The sequence below is a fragment of the Leucoraja erinacea genome, chromosome 7 (genome assembly GCF_028641065.1).
Source record: "Leucoraja erinacea ecotype New England chromosome 7, Leri_hhj_1, whole genome shotgun sequence".
Classification (NCBI taxonomy): Eukaryota; Metazoa; Chordata; class Chondrichthyes; order Rajiformes; family Rajidae; genus Leucoraja; species Leucoraja erinaceus.
In genome coordinates this window covers 26,870,143-26,891,764 of record NC_073383.1, presented here as the reverse complement: position 1 = coordinate 26,891,764, position 21,622 = coordinate 26,870,143, and the positions used below count along the sequence as shown (strand labels likewise).

At 39.3% G+C, this 21,622-nt stretch overlaps 1 protein-coding gene across 6 annotated transcripts in view; it reads right to left on the bottom strand.

The window, feature by feature from the left end:
* Positions 1–21,622, bottom strand: part of LOC129698785 (ropporin-1-like) — a 38,681-nt gene that overhangs the window by 7,359 nt on the left and 9,700 nt on the right. For 5 of the 6 annotated variants that reach the window (XM_055638051.1, XM_055638055.1, XM_055638052.1 and 2 more), the window contains 4 exons: positions 18,621–18,744; positions 15,657–15,780; positions 9,920–10,081; positions 5,820–5,989 (listed from right to left, as the gene is read on the bottom strand). In XM_055638051.1, the coding sequence (XP_055494026.1) occupies positions 5,820–5,989; positions 9,920–10,081; positions 15,657–15,780; positions 18,621–18,733 (569 nt within the window). In that variant the 5' untranslated portion in view covers positions 18,734–18,744. Of the gene's footprint in view, positions 1–5,819; positions 5,990–9,919; positions 10,082–15,656; positions 15,781–16,399; positions 16,831–18,620; positions 18,745–21,622 lie in introns of those variants that run through there. The other variant, XM_055638056.1, reaches the window with a different exon arrangement.

The window sequence follows — 21,622 nt, the reverse complement described above, 5'->3', positions numbered from 1 at the left end:
ATGCTGAATTGGTACCAATAACTGAATCAAAGTGTTGGAGAGCTTTGGTACTTTCCGCACCATGGGGTGTATCACTTGAAGAAAGGGACCTCGAGGGTGGTCTTTGACTGTGCTGCGGTCTTCAAAGAAACATCACTTAACTGTCAACTACTGCAAGGTCCAGACCTTACCAACTCACTCATTGGAGTTCTCATTAAATTCAGACAAGAACCAATTGGTTTGGTGGCCGATATCAGAGCGATGTTTCATTGTCAAAGTATCAGAAAAACACATTGATGCTTGCAATTCTTATGGTGGCTAAAAGGGGATATACAACAAGATCTTGTTGAAGGTACATCTCTTTGGAGCAGCGTCATTACCAAGTTGAGCGAACTTTGCATTAAAGAAGACAGCAGAGGACAATAAAGTTCACTTTCCAGAAGAAGTGATAATCACAGTGAAGAATAATTTCTGTGTGGATGATTGCTTAAAATCCATGTCTACGGAGCAGGAAGCAATTCAAATGGTAAAACATCTGACATCCCTCTGCAATAAGGGAGGATTCACGCTTTCCAAGTGGATCAGCAACAGTCGTGTTGTATTAGAAAGCTTTCCACCAGATAATCGAACCAAAGAAACCACAGAGTTGCATTTGGACAAAGACAATTTGCCAATGGAAACGCATTGGGACTGCACTGGTGCATTGAAACAGATGTGTTCAAATTCAGAATCTCGATTCAAGAGCAACCATGTACTAGAAGGGGTATCCTATCCGTGATTGGTTCCGTCTACAACCCTTTGGGATTTCTTGCACCATTTACACTGCCAGTCGTTGATTTTGCAGGATCTATGTAAGGAAAAACTTGAGCTGGGATTTGAAATCTCTGCCAATATTCCGGAAATTAAACAAAACATCACAGTTAATGTGACTGCTAAAGATTCATCAAACACAACAAATTATTTAATTACCTACTTTTCATCATGGATTAAGTTAGTGACTATGGCAGCTTGGTTTCTTTAACTAAAAACAAGCTTATTGCTGTTTCCTTGAAAAAGGAGAGAGATTACTGAAGGTATCTTTGAAGAAGATCCTTAAATACTGAAGGGAAAGGTTGGAAATAAGATGAATGTTTTTAAGGCATCATACGACGTACAGGGTTTACATCTTGATGATCTCCTCAAAGCGGAAGATGAGATTATCTCTTTCTGTCAAAGACAGAAATACAAAGAAGAAATATTGACGTTAGAGGCTGTAGTACATGGTGTCAAAAGAGATAGTCAATTGTATCAGCTTGACCCAGTATTGGAGGAAGAACTTCCGAGGGTGGGTGGTCGCCTAAATAGATTGGCAATGCCTGAAGAGGCTAATAAGCATCCTATTATTCTCTCGAAGGACTTTCACATATCAACATTATTATTACGACATATTCATGAACAGGGAGGAAGAAATTATATGCTGTTCCAGCTTCGTAAAAAATATCAAGGCTAACTCCGCTGCAAGAAAGATAATAAAAAATTGTATTGTGTGTAGGTGACAGCTTGGGAAGGTTGGAGAACAGAAGATGGCAGACTTACCTCTGGAGAGGATTCTACCTGATAAGCCTCCATTTACAGATGTGGGGGTGGATTATTTCGGTCCTATAGAGGTTAAAAGAGGACGAAGCCTTGTAAAAGGGTACGGTGTAATCTTCGCTTGCATGGCCAGTAGAGCAGTACATGTTGAAGTTGCATCTTCGCTTGACACAAACTCCTGTATTCTTGCATTACGGAGATTTATCTGTCGACGAGGTCAAGTTTCATCTTTAAGATCAGATAACGGTTTGAATTTTGTTGGAGCGGAAAGAGAATTAAAAGAGGCACTTAAAAGCTTAAATCAGAATAAGATCCAGAATGCTATGCTTCAACAAGGGAAAAGATGGAACTTTAATCTTCCAACGGGTTCTCATCACGGTGAACGGTTGATCCGCATGGATGGAAATGTGATACGCTCTGTTCTTAAACAACAAGTTCTGGACGACGAAGGATTACAAACTTTATTCTGTGAAGTTGAAGCAATTTTAAATGATCGACCTATTACCAAGAGTTCTGATGACCCGAATGACCTGGAAGTACTAACACCAAATATTCTTCTGTTGAAGACCAATCCAACACTACCACCTGGACTCTTTGTGAAAGAAGACTTGTATATAAGATGCAGATGGAGACAGGTACAATATATGGCAGAGCTTTTTTGGAGGGTATGGATACAAGAATATTCGCCTCTGATCCAAGAGCGACAACGATGGTCAAGGATGAGAAGAAATTTAGTTCCAGGTGATATTGTTTTGGTGGTTGATTCTACTGCATCACGAGGATCTTGGTTGATGGGAAGGATACTGGAGATCATGCCTGACATTAGGGTTTCGTGCGCATGGAAGAATCGCTGAAGAAGTCTGAATGCGGATATATAATGCATGCTATTTTTTGTTTTTCATATATGTTAAGCCTTCATAGCTACTTTTTTTATATATATAAGTAATTGCCTTGTTATATACTCAGAACAATTAGGGGCCAGTATATAGTGGCCATTTGGCTTAACTTAGTATGTTATAAATTATGGCATTTGCCTTTAAATTTTGTCTGCCTGTAATTATGTGGGTGGGAATTATTATGTAGTCAGAGGCGTGTTTGCTGCTGGGATTCTTATGCAGAAGATTGTAGTTTTTTAAGTTTAGTTCGGAAGAAGCATGGGGTAAGGCATAGCTTTCGACAATTTTCAGAGCTTTCTAACATTTCGGAGCCACATGTCGGAGTTTGACTATGAGTAAGATTAAAATGAACTTAAACAAGAAGAAGGTTGGATGAATATTTCACTGTTTTACTTCAACAATAAAGAAACTATTAATCAAGAGATCGTGTTTTCGAGATTTATTTTTGGATGGCTTTGAATGTCTCGTGGAGAGTTCCCATGCGTAACAATGCTATCTCCTTACCCCCTTTCAACATAGTGGCTAGTGAAAGAAATTCCTTGAACGATATAATAATCTACCACTACAATTAGTATTCTTACATCAATGCTTGTTGGCTATGAGGGGCAGGTATACTTCCTGCCAGGCAACCATATTGTCTAATTTGACCCATCCTTCCCTTGAGTCATCATCCCATCTGTAGTGCCATTGGATAACTAATCTGTCCTGCATCAAAATAATTGGGGATCCAGGAGACTCCAGATGCTGGAATTTTGTGCAAAAAAACAAAGGGCTTGAGGAACTCAAAGGGTCAGGCAGGATCTCTGCAGCTAAATGGACAGAACAGTAAATGTCCATTTCCCACCACAGATTCTGTCTGTCCCACTGATCTCCTCCAGTACTTTGTTTTTTGTTCAAAATAATTGGACTTCTCTAAAGGTTAGGAATTGGGAAGCCCCCAGCCCATCCAGTACAGAGTCTCCAGGCTCCCAAATCTCTCCCCCAATAGCTCCTCCAGAATGCTCTACAGGCATCAAGAAACCAAATGTATTAAGTTGAATTTTTACACCAATGTGTAATATTTTCTGGGATATTCTGCTATAAGCAAAGATTGATTGTAATTATCTGGTTACAGCCAGAATAATTGATTTCTTAAAATTGTCCAAGAGAAAGCAATTAGCTTGCCCAGAGAGGAAGGGAATCGCTGAGAGCAACTTGGTATGTTTAATAATGCATGCATGTTCACCCGAAACGTCTGTCAGTTTCATGGTGTAATGACAGTAAATGCTGACAGTTTTACTGTCAATATCAAGGCTTATAACTTTGGTAATTTTAACAATTTCCTTCTAGTGGGGATAGATAAGTTTGAACTGAATGTTCATTTCAATGTAAAATGACTGCCTAATCTATTCCCATTTTGTTGCTGGTTGAAAACTAATTAGTATGAAAAGGTAAAAAGCATTTTGCTAATAGTTCTTGGGGATTTGTTTTACACTATTGAAACCAAACCTTTGTTTATCTGATATGTAGTATTTCCTCAGGTTTCTGAATGATGAATTTGAAATCAACTCAATTACAACTCTTCCTCGATCTAGCTCATTACCCTGAGATGGTACTTCTAGTGCCAACACATGGCACTGTCCTGTGCCAGATACAGAGGGACCATCTGTAGGGGGACCAGGGTGGGATGGTGGGTTTTCCCTTGGTGCTCCAGCTTCTTACCACATTCCAAAGACATACAGGCTTGTAGGTTAATTGGTTTTGGTAAAAATTATAAATTGTCCCTAGTACGTAGGATGGACTCAGTGGGTCGAAAGTCTTGTTTCTGTGCTGTATCTCTAAACTAAACTAAAGTTCATTGACACCAGAATTGTGGGAAAATGTCAGGTGCCTGCTCTGAGATTCCAGAATATTTCTTACAGCTCAAATCAAAAGGCAAAGCTAAGGTTGGAACTTTACCTTGGATCAAGGCTGTAAATGATTTCAACATTTAAAAAAATATCTGTCACATTAAAAAAAATGTTAATTTAAACATATAATTTTGAGATTCTTAAAAAAAACAAACATTCTGTGCCTCTTGATCCACTGTCTGTCTGAAGAAGGGTTTCAGCCTGAAACGTTGCCTATTTCCTTTGTTCCACAGATACTGCCGCACCCGCTGAGTTTCTCCAGCACTTTTGTCTACCTTTGAAATTAATGGGCTTGCCAATCCTATAGCAGATCGGATCTGGCGGTGCTGTTATATACTGCATGAGGAACCCAGTTATGTAGCATATTAACAGATGCAGTGACATCTGTTGAGTAAATCCCAGTTTACACCAGGTCCACGGTCTGAGATTTAATTCTATTGAAATGGTTGAACTGGCATTTCCCTTCAGAACTGCTGTTGCAGCCTGGACCATTTGCCCTGTTAACTATTTATAGTATTATTTGGTCTTTTCAATTTGTTCTTTTGAGAGATAATCCTCTTGCGTCTCAGAAATAAATTTTAAAGTATAATTCACTTTGAATCCTGGGTATTTTAATTTGTTCATCAAATTAAGTCATCTTTCTTACGGTCTTCTCTGTTCATATAATTGGATTTGTTCTCAAAATGAAGATATAATAGTTTTTCAAAATAATTGTGGGACAGCTGTCTAATTTGCTTTGTCATCAACTTGCCTTTGTCTCATTCTTTATCGTCGCCTATAATTATGTCCCAATACATTCAGACTAGGAGAAAAATTCCATTATTTTGTTTGTCACCTCAGCTTTCTAACAGAATTTAGTTATTTTTCTCATGCACAATAAAACGTGTCAATTCACAGTAACATGTGACAATTGGGCAGACTATTTCAGAAGAGAGTTTGACAAACAGCAAGTAAATTTTGTATGGCTCGATTAAGGATCTTTTAATATGTCGAATAATTTCCAAAGCACTTTCATGGTCCAACCAGGAAATTGTAAAAATCATTTTGAAAAATATATCAAAAAATTCATAACCTGAATATATGTTTCATCGAATCTGAGAATATATTCTTTAATTGTTTAAATCACAGACCCAAGCATAAGGAATAGTTTATGAAAATAATGTTGCTCACCTACATGCTGTATAGTCTCATATCCTTTCTTTTTTCAAAAGACAAATCCCTATTCCTTAACTATTTCTTTCTTTAATTCAAGGATAAATGGGGACACAAGATGAACTTTACAATATATTGAAAGGGAAAGTTTCAAGAATAAATTTATTTCCATGAAAACATCTTTTAGAGGAAAGTTATTTTTTGATACTCTGCCACTCAATTGACATTGATTAATCTACAGTAATACATGGAGAATACTCGGCTAATAAAAGGGATACAATAAAACCACAAAATATACATGTATAGATCATTCAAAGCACAATCTACTTACACCTGCCGTTCAATGTTGTTAAGCATCTTTTCAATCTGTGATCGATGAATTTCGCCATCTATCATGGCAAGGTAACTGTAGAGGAATCTAAATGTCGTGTAAGGGATTCGACCACCATCTTCCCTCGAACTTAAAATCTCGAATGCATATTTCATGGCATTTGTAATGTTCTGTAGAGGAAAAATATCAAAATCTTTACAGTTTGCAGGCAGCTTCAACTGTAAAGGGATGAAACTTAAGCATTTCTGAGTAGTTGGTTGGCGGTTTCCAGTTGTCCTTTTTTAGGAGCCTTGAAGCTTTGGCAAAGCCTTTAATAGAACCATTAAAAGCATTTTCAAGTAACTTAACTAAAAAGCTTTCCTTTCTCCTGGCAATTGATTTCTCACATTAAGAACAGAAGAAGAAAAATAAAGTGGAGAGAGCCCTCCATCAACTTAAGCCTGCTATGTTAATATCATGCCTTATATTCTATCCAAGTTCCATTTTCCACCCTACCACTCCTGCTTAGAGTGCATTCAGAAAGTATTCAGACCCCTTCACTTTTTCTACATTTTGTTACCTTGCAAGCCTTACTCTAAAATGGATTAAATTCATTTTTTAAATCATCAATCAACACACAATACCCCATAATTAAAAAAGCAAAAACAGGTGTTTAGAATTTTTTGCAAAGTAATTTCTGCAGCATTGCAGGTTCCGAAGAGCACAGTGGCCTCCGTCATTCTTAAATGGAAGAACTGTTTTCCCCGATTGCCATAATGATAACATTCTATCAGCTCCAAAGGCTCCAAATTCCAAAGGCTCATCACCCTTTGAGAGAAGAAATATCTCCTCGTGTCAGTCATTCAAGCACCGTCGCTTAGTCTCAAGTTGTACCTCCACCTTGTCCCATTTGCCCATCACCCGCACATCTATCCATCCTGGTTTCTTCTCCCTTTGCCTACCTTACCTCTTCCCTCCCCATCTGGCTCCATCTGCCCATCATCACTCCCTCTGTTTGTTTTATTGCTCCAGATTTACATATCTACAGTCCCTTGACTGTCCTAGAATCTACAATATGAGGATTACATTAGCTAGCCTTTAACCATCAGTACAATCCCAGAATTCATGGAGTTTTGGAAGATGATGACCAGAGACACACACCTCGTTCAAAACTCTGGGAAATAAGCGGTGGCACAATGAAGCAGCGAATAGTGTGCTGCCTTACACCTCCAGGGACCAAATTTCAGTCTTGACCTCCAGTGGTGTCTGTGTTACAGTAAATTGCACCTTGTGTAAATGAATAGTAGAATGCTGAGGAAGTTAATGAGAAAGTGGGGAGAATAATGGGCTTATCAGCTTCTCTGGTATTGTTGACTAATGTTTTGTTTCAGTTTCTTAATCTAGCTTGAACCTTGATTTCCTAATAATAAAAATCTTAACATGTTTCGTATGTTCCCTGCCACTGGCATGAGACTCACTGGCCTCCAGAACCTTATCTGTAATATAAAGATCTTTGTTATCCCAGGCAATCTCCTCTCTTGCCTTTCAATAACCTGGAATAGATCTCATCAGGCCCTATAGACTCATCCGTCTGAATGCTCTTCAAGAGACTCAAGAGACCTTCTTTTTGATCTGCCACTGCCCTAGCATGTTAGTACACCCCATACTGATCTCACTATGCTCCATGTTTTTCTTAATGGCATCTACCAAATTCAAAGTACTTGTTTAATTCTTTGCCTACATCTTCTGGCACCAAGCATATATTCCCTCCTTGTCCTTGAGAGGTTCCTACCTTCTCCCTCGTTGCTCTCTTGTTTTTAATGACAGTATAACAAGCCTTGGAATTCTCTTTAATCAAACTTGCTAATTACATTTCACAGCCCCTTTCGGTCCTTCTAAAGGGCCTGTCCCACTGTACATGGTAATTCAAGAGTTCTCCCGCGTTTTCCAATGATTTGAACTCGGAGAATGTCCGTAGCAGGTCCGTAGGAGTTTGTGGATGTCTTGTAGCATGTGGATGTCTCGTAATGCTAACGGTAGGTACTCAGGAAATCCGGTAAACTCGTGACGTTTTTTCAACGTTGTGAAAAATGTTCACAAGTAAAAAAAATACTTATGCTGAAAAAAAGTTACTTTTTACTCGTGCGAGCCACTAAGAGACATCCACGAACTCCTACGGACCCACTACGGACATTCTCCGAGTTCGAATCAGGGGAAAGAACTCTTGAATTACCTCGTACAGTTGGACAGGCCCTTAAGTCCCTGCTTGATTTCTTTCTTGCTTGCTTTTTGTTTTTTAAAGACCATGTCTGATTTTATCTTCCTAAACCTTACACATGCTGTATTTTTATTTTTGGCCAGATTTTCAACCTCTGATTGAAGGTTCAACGGTTATTTTGCCATTGTTATCCCCTCCTCCTGTCTGGAACATGTCAGTCCTGAACTCTGAACTGTTGGTCTTTAAACAACTCCAACATGTCAGATGTGGATTTACACAATAACAGCTGCTCCCAATTTACTCACCCTAGCTCCTGCCTAACAATGCTATAATTTGCCCACTCCCATTTAGTACTTTCCCCCAAGGTTCACTCATCTGTATAAATACGGTTGATGCCGTCTGACCTGCTATATTCTACATCTGCTGTCAAATGCATTTAAGCAATTTTTAATTAACTACCTAAATATATAAATGCCAAATTATGTTTTGGATATGATTAATAGAATAAATAAAATTTACAGGCTTTTTAACATGATTATCTTCTATCCTTTGCCTTTTTCTTTAGGCTATCCCTCTATTATGTTGTACCTCGTAGGTATTGCATATTACATTGAAATTGTTTTAGTGCATTAAGTTATTGTGTGTAGTAATGATGTTCTTTAAATCTGACTATGTAACAAAAATCAAGTGATTATTTGTCATATGCATCGGATATGAACCGGTACTATAAAATATTTACTAGTGTTTCAGACCCATTAAATGCAACAGCAACTACAAATATGAAATAAAATATCAATTATTCAAAGTAAATTACACCGATAATGAAAAAAAACTAAGTAGGTTGACCAACCATCATAGTGCACAATCCACAGTGATTCAGAGTGGTTGAGGTATCGTTGTGGCTCGGGCTGTGCAGGTTCAAAAATCTGATGGTGGATGGGCAGAAGCTGTTCTTGAACCTGGAGGGAATAGTTCGCAGGCTTCTGTACCTTCTTCCTAACAGTAGCAGGGAGAAGAGAATGGTGTGGGTCTTTGATGATCATAGCTGCCTTCTTGAGACACTGCATGCTGTATATCCCTTTGGTGGGGAGTTCAGTACCTGTGGTGCACCAGGCAATATCCATAATTTTCTGCAGCTTCCTTCATTTAATGAGTGTTTGAATTTCCAAACCAGGCCATGTTACAACCAGTAGTATGCTCTCTTTCATACACTTGTTGAGGTTTGATAGAATGTTCAGCAACACACTCCTCAAACTTCTGAGAAAATAAAGGTGTTGATGAACTTTTTTATGAATGCATCAACTTGCTATGCCCAGGACAGATCATCTATATCTACACCTGGAAACCTGAAGCTATTGACTCTCTCCACCACCATCCCGCCAATGAAGACAGGAGTATAGTTATTCTGGTTTCCCTTCCGAAAGTTGATGATCAGCTCCCTGGTCTTACTAATAATGTTGAGAACAAGATTGTTGCTGCGACACCACTCAAACAGATTGTTGATCTCCCTCTTATACTCTGACTCATTGCTACATAATTTCATCCAATGATGGAGCTATTGTCGGCAAATTTAAAGATGGTGTTGGAATCGTGTCTGACTGCACAATCGTAGGTATAGAGTAGTGCAGGGGACTGAGCATGAAGCCAGGAACTATCTCTCTGCCGATGGTCTAAAGAGAGGAGGTGTTGTTGCCAATCCAAACTGATTGAGGTCTGCCACTGAGGAAGTCAAGCATCCAGTTATAGGACTGCAGTAAATTAATGCAGCTACCTATTGAAAAGGTGATGTAATTTTCTTTTAGTATAGATTGTGGGTTTTATGCATCATAAAGCATGGTTGCCATTAAACTGTTAATTGAGCAGAGATTTATTATAAACTATGTAACAGTAGAAGAATACTCACAGGATCAAGTGTACTGCAGCACAATGCAAAAAATTTCATCCATTCAATCTCCACCCCAAAAGCACCGACGGTCATTATGCGTCTTAGTGTATCTGCTGGCAGGCCGAGATCATTCCATTTTTGTTCAACTTCTTTTGCTGGTATTATTAATCTTCCATTCACCTTGCAGAAAAATAATGATGAACGTTGCTAATAGTTGATTTACTAATAGCCTTATATTCATTTTTCAAAAAGTTTGACTGAATTCAGTTATTAGGAAGACGATAAACATAGATTTTAAGGCACCTGATCATATGTTAAAGACATCTCACAAAGTACTTTACATCCACAAAATAATTTTTAGAAATGCGCTAACTATACTTAATTTTTTTTTAATACACCATCCACTAACTGAAGTGAAATGAATAATCAGGTAGAAAGTTCTCAATTATACACCATCTGTTTCAACAAGGCTTATTTCAGCATAACGGTTTTCAAATGTGGGCTTGGTATTCCATTCCCAGACAGACAGGAGCCTGCTTAGTTACACAAATCTTGTACCTATTTTAGGACTCCATTTGGAAGATTCAAAGAGCAGTGCTCAGAGCATACACCACATATATTGCCAGTACCATTTCTCCATGACGTGGAAAGGTCACGTCGAAGATCATCACAGGCACCGCCATAAAGGGAAATCTTGTCGCAATGTGAATTTTTTGTTGGAGCAGGAATAGGATTGCTTCTTTGTGTTCCACAAAAACTCTGCCTGCCTTCTGACGTCCTGTGCTGCCATGCATCTCCTCCCCAAACTGTCCCACGCTAATGACATGGAAGATCATGCAATTGCAGTGGAAAGTCTGCAGCCACCCAACAAAATGAAAATCCACCAGAAACTCAAAATGGATTTGGGAGAAAATTATATACCTTGCATTCTATCCATATCTCATATGCTGGCTTTTTTTTTTTAAGTGCAATTTATAACTTTGAATCTTATCTTTTGTACATTCGTATTGCATTCAAGGCCAAAAATTGTATTTTATAATCTTTTGTTAGAAATCCTTTGAAATTCTGCTATGATTTTTTCTTTTGTTTTTAATTCTAACTCCAGAAGCCAAAAAATATATAGTCTGGCTGTGCACAGGTTTGCCAATTGTTTGCCAAAAAAAAACTCCCTCACCCAGGGATATATTTTTCACTACTTAATGCAGCACTCTGATGAATAAGGTCTGATGATACAAGATGACACATTTGTAAATCATCCCTATTATCTAGGATATAGGACAAGGCAATGGTAAAACAGTAGATTCTTACTGTATTAATTTGAAATTGACTATGATTAGTGTCATTCACTGATTGGCTTGTCCACTTTGAAGAAGGATTATTTAATTATACTAAAGGCACAATAATCACATTTTTGAAGTGGTTTGGAACAGACAGCTAGCTTTAAATAACATATACTTGCACACTTTTCTTAACTCAATTTATTGAAAAAAATCTGTTAGTGTTTCAATTATCTCTGTTGTAAGCTGTATAAAAATGTCCCCTTTAAATCTCACAAACTTGGATGCTTCACTGAAAACATAAATCTGTTAGCTTTTTTTGTTACTGAGTGGAGGTGGCTGGGTAGGAAAAAACAACCCATTGTTAAGCTATGTGAAAATAGAATAGCAGTTTCCTATTACGTTGGATTGGAAATTGATACCATGGTTTGGTTTGCCAGTAAGCAACTTTAATTGAATTTTTATGTTCACAATTGATATTGTGATAGATTGTGGTATTCATTGTGGTATTTGTCACTTTTAACCTGAAGCACAATTTAAGTATGCACAATTATTTTCTCCACTAATTATGTTTAATGGCCGACTCACTTGCTAACCACGATATATCATGGAATGAACCTGGTGCTCCCCTGCCACTATTTTGTCCCAGTTGGCAATATCAGTACAACCAGTGGATAAGTTATTCAAGAAGGAACTGCAGATGCTAGAAAATCAAAGTTAGACATAAATGCTGGAGAAACTCAGCGGGTGCGGCAGCATCTATGGAGCGAAGGAAATAGGCAACGTTTCGGGCCAAAACCCTTCTTCAGAATGATGCAGGGTGGGGAAGAAGAAAGGAAGAGGAGGAACCAGAGCGCTGAGGGAGAGCTGAGAAGGGGAGGAGACAGCAAGGGCAACCGTAAATTGGAGAAGTCAATGTTCAAGTCGCTGGGGTGCAGACTGCCCAAGCGGAATATGAGGTGCTGCTCTTCCAATTTAAGCTATACCATTGATATCACTTACTTCTGAGTTGTGGAATAATGTTACTGAAAGTTAACACCTTTGAACACCAAGAGGTGAATGGGCTGCCCAGTACAGCAGTAATGTAGAAAGCTGAATTTTTTTTTTTTAAATTCTGGTGACAATTCAATCACTGCCAGAATGAGACTTCGCAATTCCACTATTCTAATTATAGGCTTCCAAAGTTGAATGTCACGATAGAGCAACAAAAAAATAATAATAATTTCCAGCTTCTTCCATAACATTGATTTCTCATTCTAAATGGCTGCAGTGGGATTAGTTTGTGTAAATATTTTTTGCTGGCAGAATGAAATTCAACAGGGAACTTCACCATGGGAATAAATTTAAGAATAAGAATTTAGTGAAGCATATGGTTCAGTGCTAAGAGTAATTGAATAATCTGGGGGATATTCAGATTCGTAGTTTGTGCTCGATGGTGCAGTTTGCTGGATAATGCTGAAGTTAAGAATGACAATTGATTTTTTTTTTTTTTTGTGGTGTTTCTTCACGGCTACCTCTGGGTTATTATCAGTCAGGAACCAAAAGGTGTCTGGCACATAGTAACTCACAATCTAGCCTACAGAATTTATCTGTGAACTGGAGAAGGGAGCAGATTAACTGGTCGTAGCTTTTGCTCTTGAAATTTTACTGCTGTGAATGCCTGGCTTTTGAACAATAATGTATGCAATGAGTACAATAACATAATTACCATTGACTTTCATTGTCAGGTGCCTGCAATGAGAGCATTTTGGAATAATGTTGCCAGGTGTCTGAACCAGGAGAGTCCCTGAAAATTAGCATTATGGAAGTGAGCCCTTCTGCACTGTTTCATAATGAATTTTTGATATGAAATGGATAATAGAACATAGAAAACTCCAACAGGAACAGGCCCTTCGGCCCACAGTCTGCGCCGACTGTGATTTAAACTGTACATGTCCCTGCATATGGTATATTTTCATCCATTCCCTGCCTATTCATGTATTTGTCTAAATACTCTTCAACATTGTTATCGTATCCCTTTCCATCATTTCTACTGGCAGCACGTTCCACTGTAAAAAAAAAACTTGCCTTGCAAATCTCCTTTAAACTGTCACCCCTCAGCATCTGATACTGAGAAATGGTTAAAAAAAAACAATCCAAGCTCATGCTCTCTGATGCATGCCACATCCTGATAAACTACTTCAGTACTCTCTCCAAAGCCTTGCCATCCTTCCTGAAATGTGGTGACCAAAACTACACACTATATTCCTAATGCAATCTAACCAAAGTTTTATATGGCTGTAATATAACTTCTCAACTTTCATACTCAACATCCTGACCGATGAAAGCCTTCTTATGCCTTGTTTACCACCTTAAGTACGTGTGTTGCCACTTTCAAGAAGCTAAGCACTTGCTCCCTAAGATGCCTCTGTACATCAGTGCTCTAAGACTCCTGCCATTTGATTTATGCTTACTCCTTGAATTTGACCTCCCAAAGTGAAACACCCGATACTTGTTCGGATTAAATTGGCAACAACCTACCTTGCTGCCCACAAATGGTTGTGTCATCTGCACCAAAGGGGACCTTGTCAAATGCCTCCCTAAAGTCCATGTAGATATAACCTCCCCCCACAGAAAGCCTTGCTGACTATCCCTCATACGCCTATCCATTTCCAGATGTGAATAGATCCTATCCCTAAGAATCTTCTCTACCACTGATGTAAGGCTCAACTGCCCATAACTTAGTTTATAATCTTTCATTTCCTTTTAAGATGTTATTTTCACTCTGCAATATTCACAAGCTAAATGCATATTCCAGATATCCCTATAAAAATAAATATATTATAATTTCAATGCTTAACTTTGAACATAGAATAATACACCATAGGAACAGACCCGTTGGCCCATGATATCCATGCTGACCATGATGGTGACAAGTCACTTCTGCCTATAGATAATCCATATACCTCCTTTCCCTGCATATAAATGCCTCTTAAAGGCCACTGTCATATCTGTTCCCACCACCGTCCCTAGCAGTGTGTTCCAGTAACCTACCACTCTGTGTAAAAAATCTTGTCCCATGTGTTTCCTTTAAACTTTCATCTAAAAGCTTTGCCCACTAGTATTTGCCATTTCCATCATGAAAAAAAAAAAGATTGACTGTCTACCGCGTCTATCTCTCTGATAATTTTATAAACTTCAATCAGGTCTTTCCTTTACCTCTGATGCTCCAGAGAAAACAATTCAACTTTGTTTAATCTCTCTTTATAGCCAATATCCTCTAATCAAAGGTAGCAGATTGATAAATCCTGCTGCACCTTCTCCAAAGCCTCCACATTAATCCGATAATAGGGCGACTAGAACAGCACTCAATACTCCATATGCAACCAAAGCTAAGTTTTATAAAGTTGCAACCTGACTTCCTGACTCATTGTCCAATGCCTCTGAACATCAATGCTGTTAAGAGTCTTTTCTATTTACTGTATATATTCCCCTTACATTCGATTTCGCAAGGTGCAACACCTCAATTCCTGGATAAAATGCCTGGTTGCAACACTATCTGCCATTTCTCTGCCCTTATCTCTAATGATCTATATCCTGTTGCATTGTGAAAGAAAGCTGGAAGGGATGAGGTTGACACAGGAGAGTTTTTTGATAGGCAGATGGTTCAACAAAGGCCAGAGATGAAAAGACAGAAAATGTGAGGAAAGGATTGAAGGGTTGCAAATTGTGAAGTTAGAGGATGGAATGTAAGTGGAAGGGGAGAGTGGATAGGGAGGGGGGAGGGAGGGAGAGAGAAATAGGTCCTCACACCTTTCTTGAACAAATGAATGACATTGACTGTTTGACAGCTTTTTTCAACAATTCCTAAATAAACCTATGATGCTATAGTTAAATAATTTTGGATCACCAGTGACTTAAATAACACAATAGATTTTCACTTATTTAGCTGAGTGAAAACTAATTTGCTTGTTTCATAGAATATTGTTATTAGTAAAGTTATCACCAGTGGGATAATCTAGGACCCGAGGGCACAGCCTCAGAATATAAGAGCGTACCTTTAGAAAGGAGATGTGGAAGTATTTCTTGAGCCAGTGGATGTGAATCTGTGAAATTCATCGCCACAGACAGCAGTGGGGGCCAAGTTTTGGGGTATTTTTTAAAGCGGAGATTAGTAAGGATGTCAAATGTTTTTGGGAGATGTCAGGGAAATGGGGCTGAGAGGGAACGATAGATCAGACATGATTGAATGGCATAGTAGTCACAATGGGCCAAATGGTCTAATTCTGCTCCTATGACATGAATTTATAAGTATAATGTATTGAAACCATGAGGATAATCCATGGCAGTCAATGCAATCGTGATAATATGAGCTAATAACAATTAATTTGATGTTTTTTAATATATTGACAAGAATAATTGTTACTTAAAATAGCCTTTAATGCATTACATTTATAATCAACAAGCACGCAATTTAAAAATAAATTTTAGATTCTTACTTGTGCATGTAAGGCCCGTAATAAACCCGATGTAAGTGTTGGTTTGCATGGAGGTAGAGATGATGAATTTTCTTCCTTTGGTTTTTGTGAGCGGAATGGCCCATTGGACATGTTGTTAAAGTAACTGTAAAGGAAACATATTGAATAATTGCACCTTTCACATAATGTGATGGATCGTCTGTTTACATAACTTCATCCATTGCTTGACCAGCACACCAGCAAGCCCCAGCACACTAGTGCAGTCCAAGGCCTTTCCCTATGCAAGTGCCCAGCTGCATGAACAGAAGGCCCTTGACAGCCAGGGAATTGACAACCCAAGGCTCATTGGCTGCCAAAAATGACTTTAACATTCACAAATTTCAAGAACATCTAGGAATTGTTTTAAAAAGTATTAATTGTTAAGTAATAAAAATATTAGAGAAAACAATTAAAGTGTTCAGAAAAGCTCACATGCAGAACCAATTAGCTAAATTTAAACTAACAAAATCAAATAAAACAAAAAAGGTCAACTTCCCTTTCATTTCAATGGGGCTGCTGTGTTTCTCATTGTGCAGATTTCCTGATGTGGGAAGTCTGCAGATGTTTGCTTTTTCTAAATGTTCTTCCATGAAGAACAGTATTACCAGCTACCAAACACAGATATAAACTGCTTGATATATTGATCCCCATCATATCATAACTTCTAACAAACAGGACACCCAACAACATATCACACACAGCACTACACCATTCCCATATTTTACCTCATGTACTTGTTCAAGTCAGTGTGAAATATAGGGCTCAATTGACCACTTCCTTCTCTACTGCTGGAAAAGATGATACATAACCAGCACCAGCAGCCACAACCCAAAAGGGATAAACATAGACATGTACAACAGCCCACTTAACCCTTGCCTCACAATCCCTCAACCCCCATCATCCAGAGGTTCCCATTATTGAGTAAGCATTACCAGGGTCTGCTGGTCACAATTGGTATTGAGACCATTGAAAAAGACATGTTTTTCCTAGTTCTCTTCCCCACATTCCATTTCTTCTATTCCTAATCTTGCTGCTTTATAAACTGCTAACAGTGTAGAATTAACCTCTTTTTGTTTTCCATTTCCACCTTCCATCAACCATATCCTTTTAGATAGCTAAGGACTCTCACTTGTCAGGCAGTACAATCATTGGACTGAGCCATTTAATTTGAAAGGCAAGCTGTTCAAATATCCAGACTTTATTAAATATTAAAGTTCATTTGTATAGTGGAAGGTGCTCTGTTCAAATAATAGGAATAGACCAGAAACCTCTAATTTATATTTATCTCATTTCTATGAAAAGTTAAACAGTATATTCATGGCTCAGTTGTAGTGAGGATACATTAAAACTATGTAATTCCAAGATCTGTAATAATTTAGTCATGCCAAGAGATAATACTGGGACAAACTTGAGTCCCAGCATAACCACTCAGACACCCGTCGACTGTAGCAAGGCCTGAATACTATAATGGGCTATAAAGTGAAATCAAGTAGCATCACTGGTGATAGTGCGGCCTTCCTGGATGAACTTAATGCATTCTATGCCCGCTTTGGGCAGAAGGCCAACAAGGCAATGACATCCATCCTGACAGACTCAAGTGTGCCTGTTCCCATGATCACAAGTTGCTGAAGTAAGATTGGCCTTCCTGAGGGTCAACCCAAGGAAAACATCTGTCCGAATAGAGTCTCTAGCTACATTCCTAAGAACTTGGTGCCTAAGAAAAGCAGGATCTCATGCCTTAATGACTACCATCTAGTGAACTTGGCATCCACCATAATGAAATGCTTCGAGAGGCTGGTTATGGCACATATTAACTCCAGCTTACGAAGCATCCTTGATCCATTGTAGTTTGCCTCCCACCACAACAGGTCCACAGCTGATATAATTTCCCTGGCCCTACATTCATCCCTAGACACCTGGAAAAGAAGAAAACATCCTCTCAGTCAGAAAGACAAAGGACATTGTGATTGTCTTCTGAAAGCGAAGTAGTACACATACCCCCGTATACATTAATGGTGCCGAAGTAGAGAAGGTCAAAATCAAGTTCCTGGGAATAAATATCACCAGCAATTTGTCCTGGACCAGCCACATTAAACCTATAGCCAAGAAAGCATACCAACACCTCTACTTCCTTAGAAGACTTAGGAAGTTCAGCATGTCCCAAAACAATCCTCACCAACTTCTACAGATGCCCTGTAGAAAGCATTTTATTGGAACGCAATGCAGCCAGGTTTGGAAATGGCTCCATCCAAGACAGCAAGAAATTCTAGAGAGTTGTGAACATAGCACAGACCATCACACAAACCAACCTCCCTTCCATTGATTCCATCTACACTTCATACTGTCTCAGCAAGACCACCAGCGTAATCAAGGAAGAGTCCTACCCAAGTCACACCCTTTTTTCCCCTCTCCCATCGGACAAGAAGAGTAAAAATGCATACCACCAGATTCAGGGACAGTTTCTTCCCAGCTGTTATCAGGCAACTGGGTGTTCCTCTCATCAGTTAGAGTGTAGTCTTCATCTCCCATCTACCTTGTTGGAGATCTTTGAATTATCTTTAATTGGACTTTACCAGACTTAAATGTTATATCTTACACTAAATGTTGAACCCTTTATCCTTTATCTGAATGCTGGAAGGGTTGATTGTACTCATGTATAGTCTTTACTTTGACTGGATAGCTTTTTACTGTACCACGATATGCGTGACAATAATAAACTAAACTAAACTATCCTTTGTGTTAAATCTTAATTAATAATTGCTGAGCCTGTATAAATCAGATCATGCTTAGTGCTCCAGCGTATCTTAAAGTGGTGCAGTGGCATTTGTGCCAGATATTATGGAGCGATCTATTATTTTTATATCTTTTGGGTCTTTGGAATATACATGATGAAATGATTGAGGTATAAATATGCTCTAAGATATTTAGCTTTGAAATATAACCTACTCTGTGGACCACTGAATGATGTCTGCAGGCTGAGCCCTGATGCAGTCTTTTGTGTACTGTTTCAGAATATCAGGAAGTTGTGTTAGAGGAGCCATTTTCTGCGATGAAGGCATTTTGAACAGTCCTGTGAAAACATTGAATTAAATTTGTTTACATTGGCATAAATACAGTTTTCCTCATATTTAAATGTAGGCGTGTAGGCGGCGCGACTCTCGTCAGCAGCGGCCTCTGCAGCCCGTCTGCGTTTTTATTATTTTTTGTCTATGTTTTTATGTAGTTTTTGTTATTTTTTGTTGGGGTGTGTGTGTGGGGGGGTGGGGGTGTTGTGGGAGGGAGGGGGTAACTTTTAAATCTCTCCCTGCACGGGAGACCCGACCTTTTCTTTGTCGGGTCTCCGTTGTCGTTGGGGCTGCAACGAGGAGCGGCCTCCAACAGGAAGACCGGGGGCTCTGGTGCCGACGACTCACCTCACCGTCGCGGAGCTGGCCGAGTCCGGAGCGGGTGGAGCGGTGGTGGAGCGCTGCTGCGGCCCGACCTCCGGAGATTCGGAGGCTGCAACTGCGGGTCTGGCGGACGGCGGCACCAGGAGCCCGCGGGTCCCTGGAGGGAGACCGCTTTTCAGGGCTCCCGCAACGGCGACTTCTCCCGCCCGAGTTGCGGGGTTGAAGAGCTCCTGGAGCGGGGCCTTACAGCACCGCCCCGCGCGGCTTGGAATGGCCGCGGGACTCTGCGAGCGCACGCCGGGGGCTCCAACATCAAGACCCGGTGTGCGACCTTGCATCACCCGGCGTGGCTTTAATGGCCGCGGGACAATCGCCATCGCCAGCCGGGGGCTTTGACTTTGACTCTGACATCGGGGGGGGGGGGGAGTGCAGTGGAGAGATAAGTTTTTTGGCCTTCCATCACAGCAATGTGATGGATGTTTATGTAAATTATGTTGTGTCTTGGGTCTATTTGTTTGTAATGTATGGCTGCAGAAACGTCATTTCGTTTGGACCTCAAGGGGTCCAAATGACAAATAAATTGAATTGAAATTGAATTGAAATCGTCAGTCTTGAAGGTATATAGGGCATTCATAAACTGCTACTTAGGTCAGAACTGTAATCACCCAATGATGAACTTATTCTCATCAGATGCAAGCATCTCATCAATAAAATTATAATCAAATAAACATCGTTTTAAGTCCAAAATGTCCTTAACATTTTCCAGCGCTACTTTTGAAGTCTTGTTATTGGATTTTTCTTCGTACTAATTTGATATGATATTGCTTGGGTATTATTTGATGCAATTTCAACAAGCTGAGGATACGTGGAACCTTGATAGGATATTCACATGTCACAATAGCAAGTTTAAAGGAAACATTAATTGACTGAGTTGTCAGGCAGTGAAGGTGGTTGGTTGGTGGTAGTGAATGGACAAAAAAGGCTTTCATTATTAATTAGCATTTCATGGTTAGCATTTCAGTGCTATTGTAAAGGCGGCCTGACTCCTTACACTATTGGGCTATTCCGAAAATTCAGTTGTGTGTGTCAATCCATTAAAAATATTTCAGTTGCGCATCTTGAGTTTTTGCACAGCTCTAAACTCAAGGTATGTTTAAATCTAAAGGTAAGGAATTATAATGAAAGCTGGCAAAAATATATGCATTCTTTAGAAAGGCTGATTAAAAACAATAAAATCATTAGAAGCCTCTCCACAAAGTGTTAACGGGAATGTTAAAGTGAATGGTCTAGAAACGTGAAAAATGTGTAGACACAAGTAAGAGTTCACTGGCTAGCAAGGTTAATGAACAGAAACATAAAAAACACAGAAAATAGGAGCAGAAATATGCCATTTGCCCCTTTGGGCCCACTACATTGTTCAGCATAATCATTGTTTATCATTTCCTTATTTCCTTACCTTATTTTCCCCGTTGTCCCTTTGGGATTAAGACATAATTCTACTTCTTACTTGGATATATTTTATATCCTCGCCTCCAGAATCTTCTATAGTGGAGCATAGTGGAACTAGTTCCTGATCTCAGTTATAAACGACATGCCCTATATCCTGAGCCTGTGACTCCTGATTCTCAACCCCCATCCAGTCCTTCTACCTAAACTGTCTCCATCTGTTAAAATTATAATGGGGGTTTTTAGGGCCCCCTCTCATTCTTCTATACTCCAGTGAATATAGGCATAAGGGACCCAGACATTCCTTCTACATCAATTCTGCCATCCCCAAAATCAGTCTGGTAAACCTTCATTGCACTATTTCCATGGTGAGATTTATGGTGAGGTTTATCAAGGTCACAAATTATGGTGATGTTTTATCAAGGCCTTATATTCAAATCCTCTTATACTGAAGGCCAGCATTTACCTTCCAAACTGCCTGCTACATCTGAACATTTCCTTTCAACAACTGTGAACAAGGATGCCGGGTCTCACCACCGAACATGTTCACTATCTATCACCATCTATAAACTGATTTTCTGTTTTGAGAATCAGTGGATGGTAGAGTAAACTGTGGGGGATATTGCTAGACCATCTTGTTTGTCTCGAGAAATAAATGCCAGCAGGTGATTTCAACTTACTGTGTGCGCATGTGCCAGTGTATTAATTATTGATCTGGTGTCATGCTTGATCCCAGAATCTCTATTACTTTAAATCCTTCTTCAGTGACATTTAGGAACAGCTAACAAGACCTTCAACAGCCCATCTGTTAAGACAATGACAGAGACCTGATTCCCTGTCACTGCTATGGACATTGTTTCTGGGATGACAAAGGCAGCAAGGCCTTGATATTGATGGGAGCCACACAGCTGCAAATTGTGTGATGTGGGGGGCATGATAGAGGTATAGGCTGTGCCAAGAAAGATTTGGATCATTTTGTATTTGCATGAGTTGTAGTCATGGGTGAGGTGCCAGAGGACTGAAGAGTGGTTAAGGGTGTGCTCCATTTAAGAAGGGTGCAAAAAAAAAAAAAAAAAAAAAAGCTGGGCACTATAGGCCAGTGAGCCTAACATC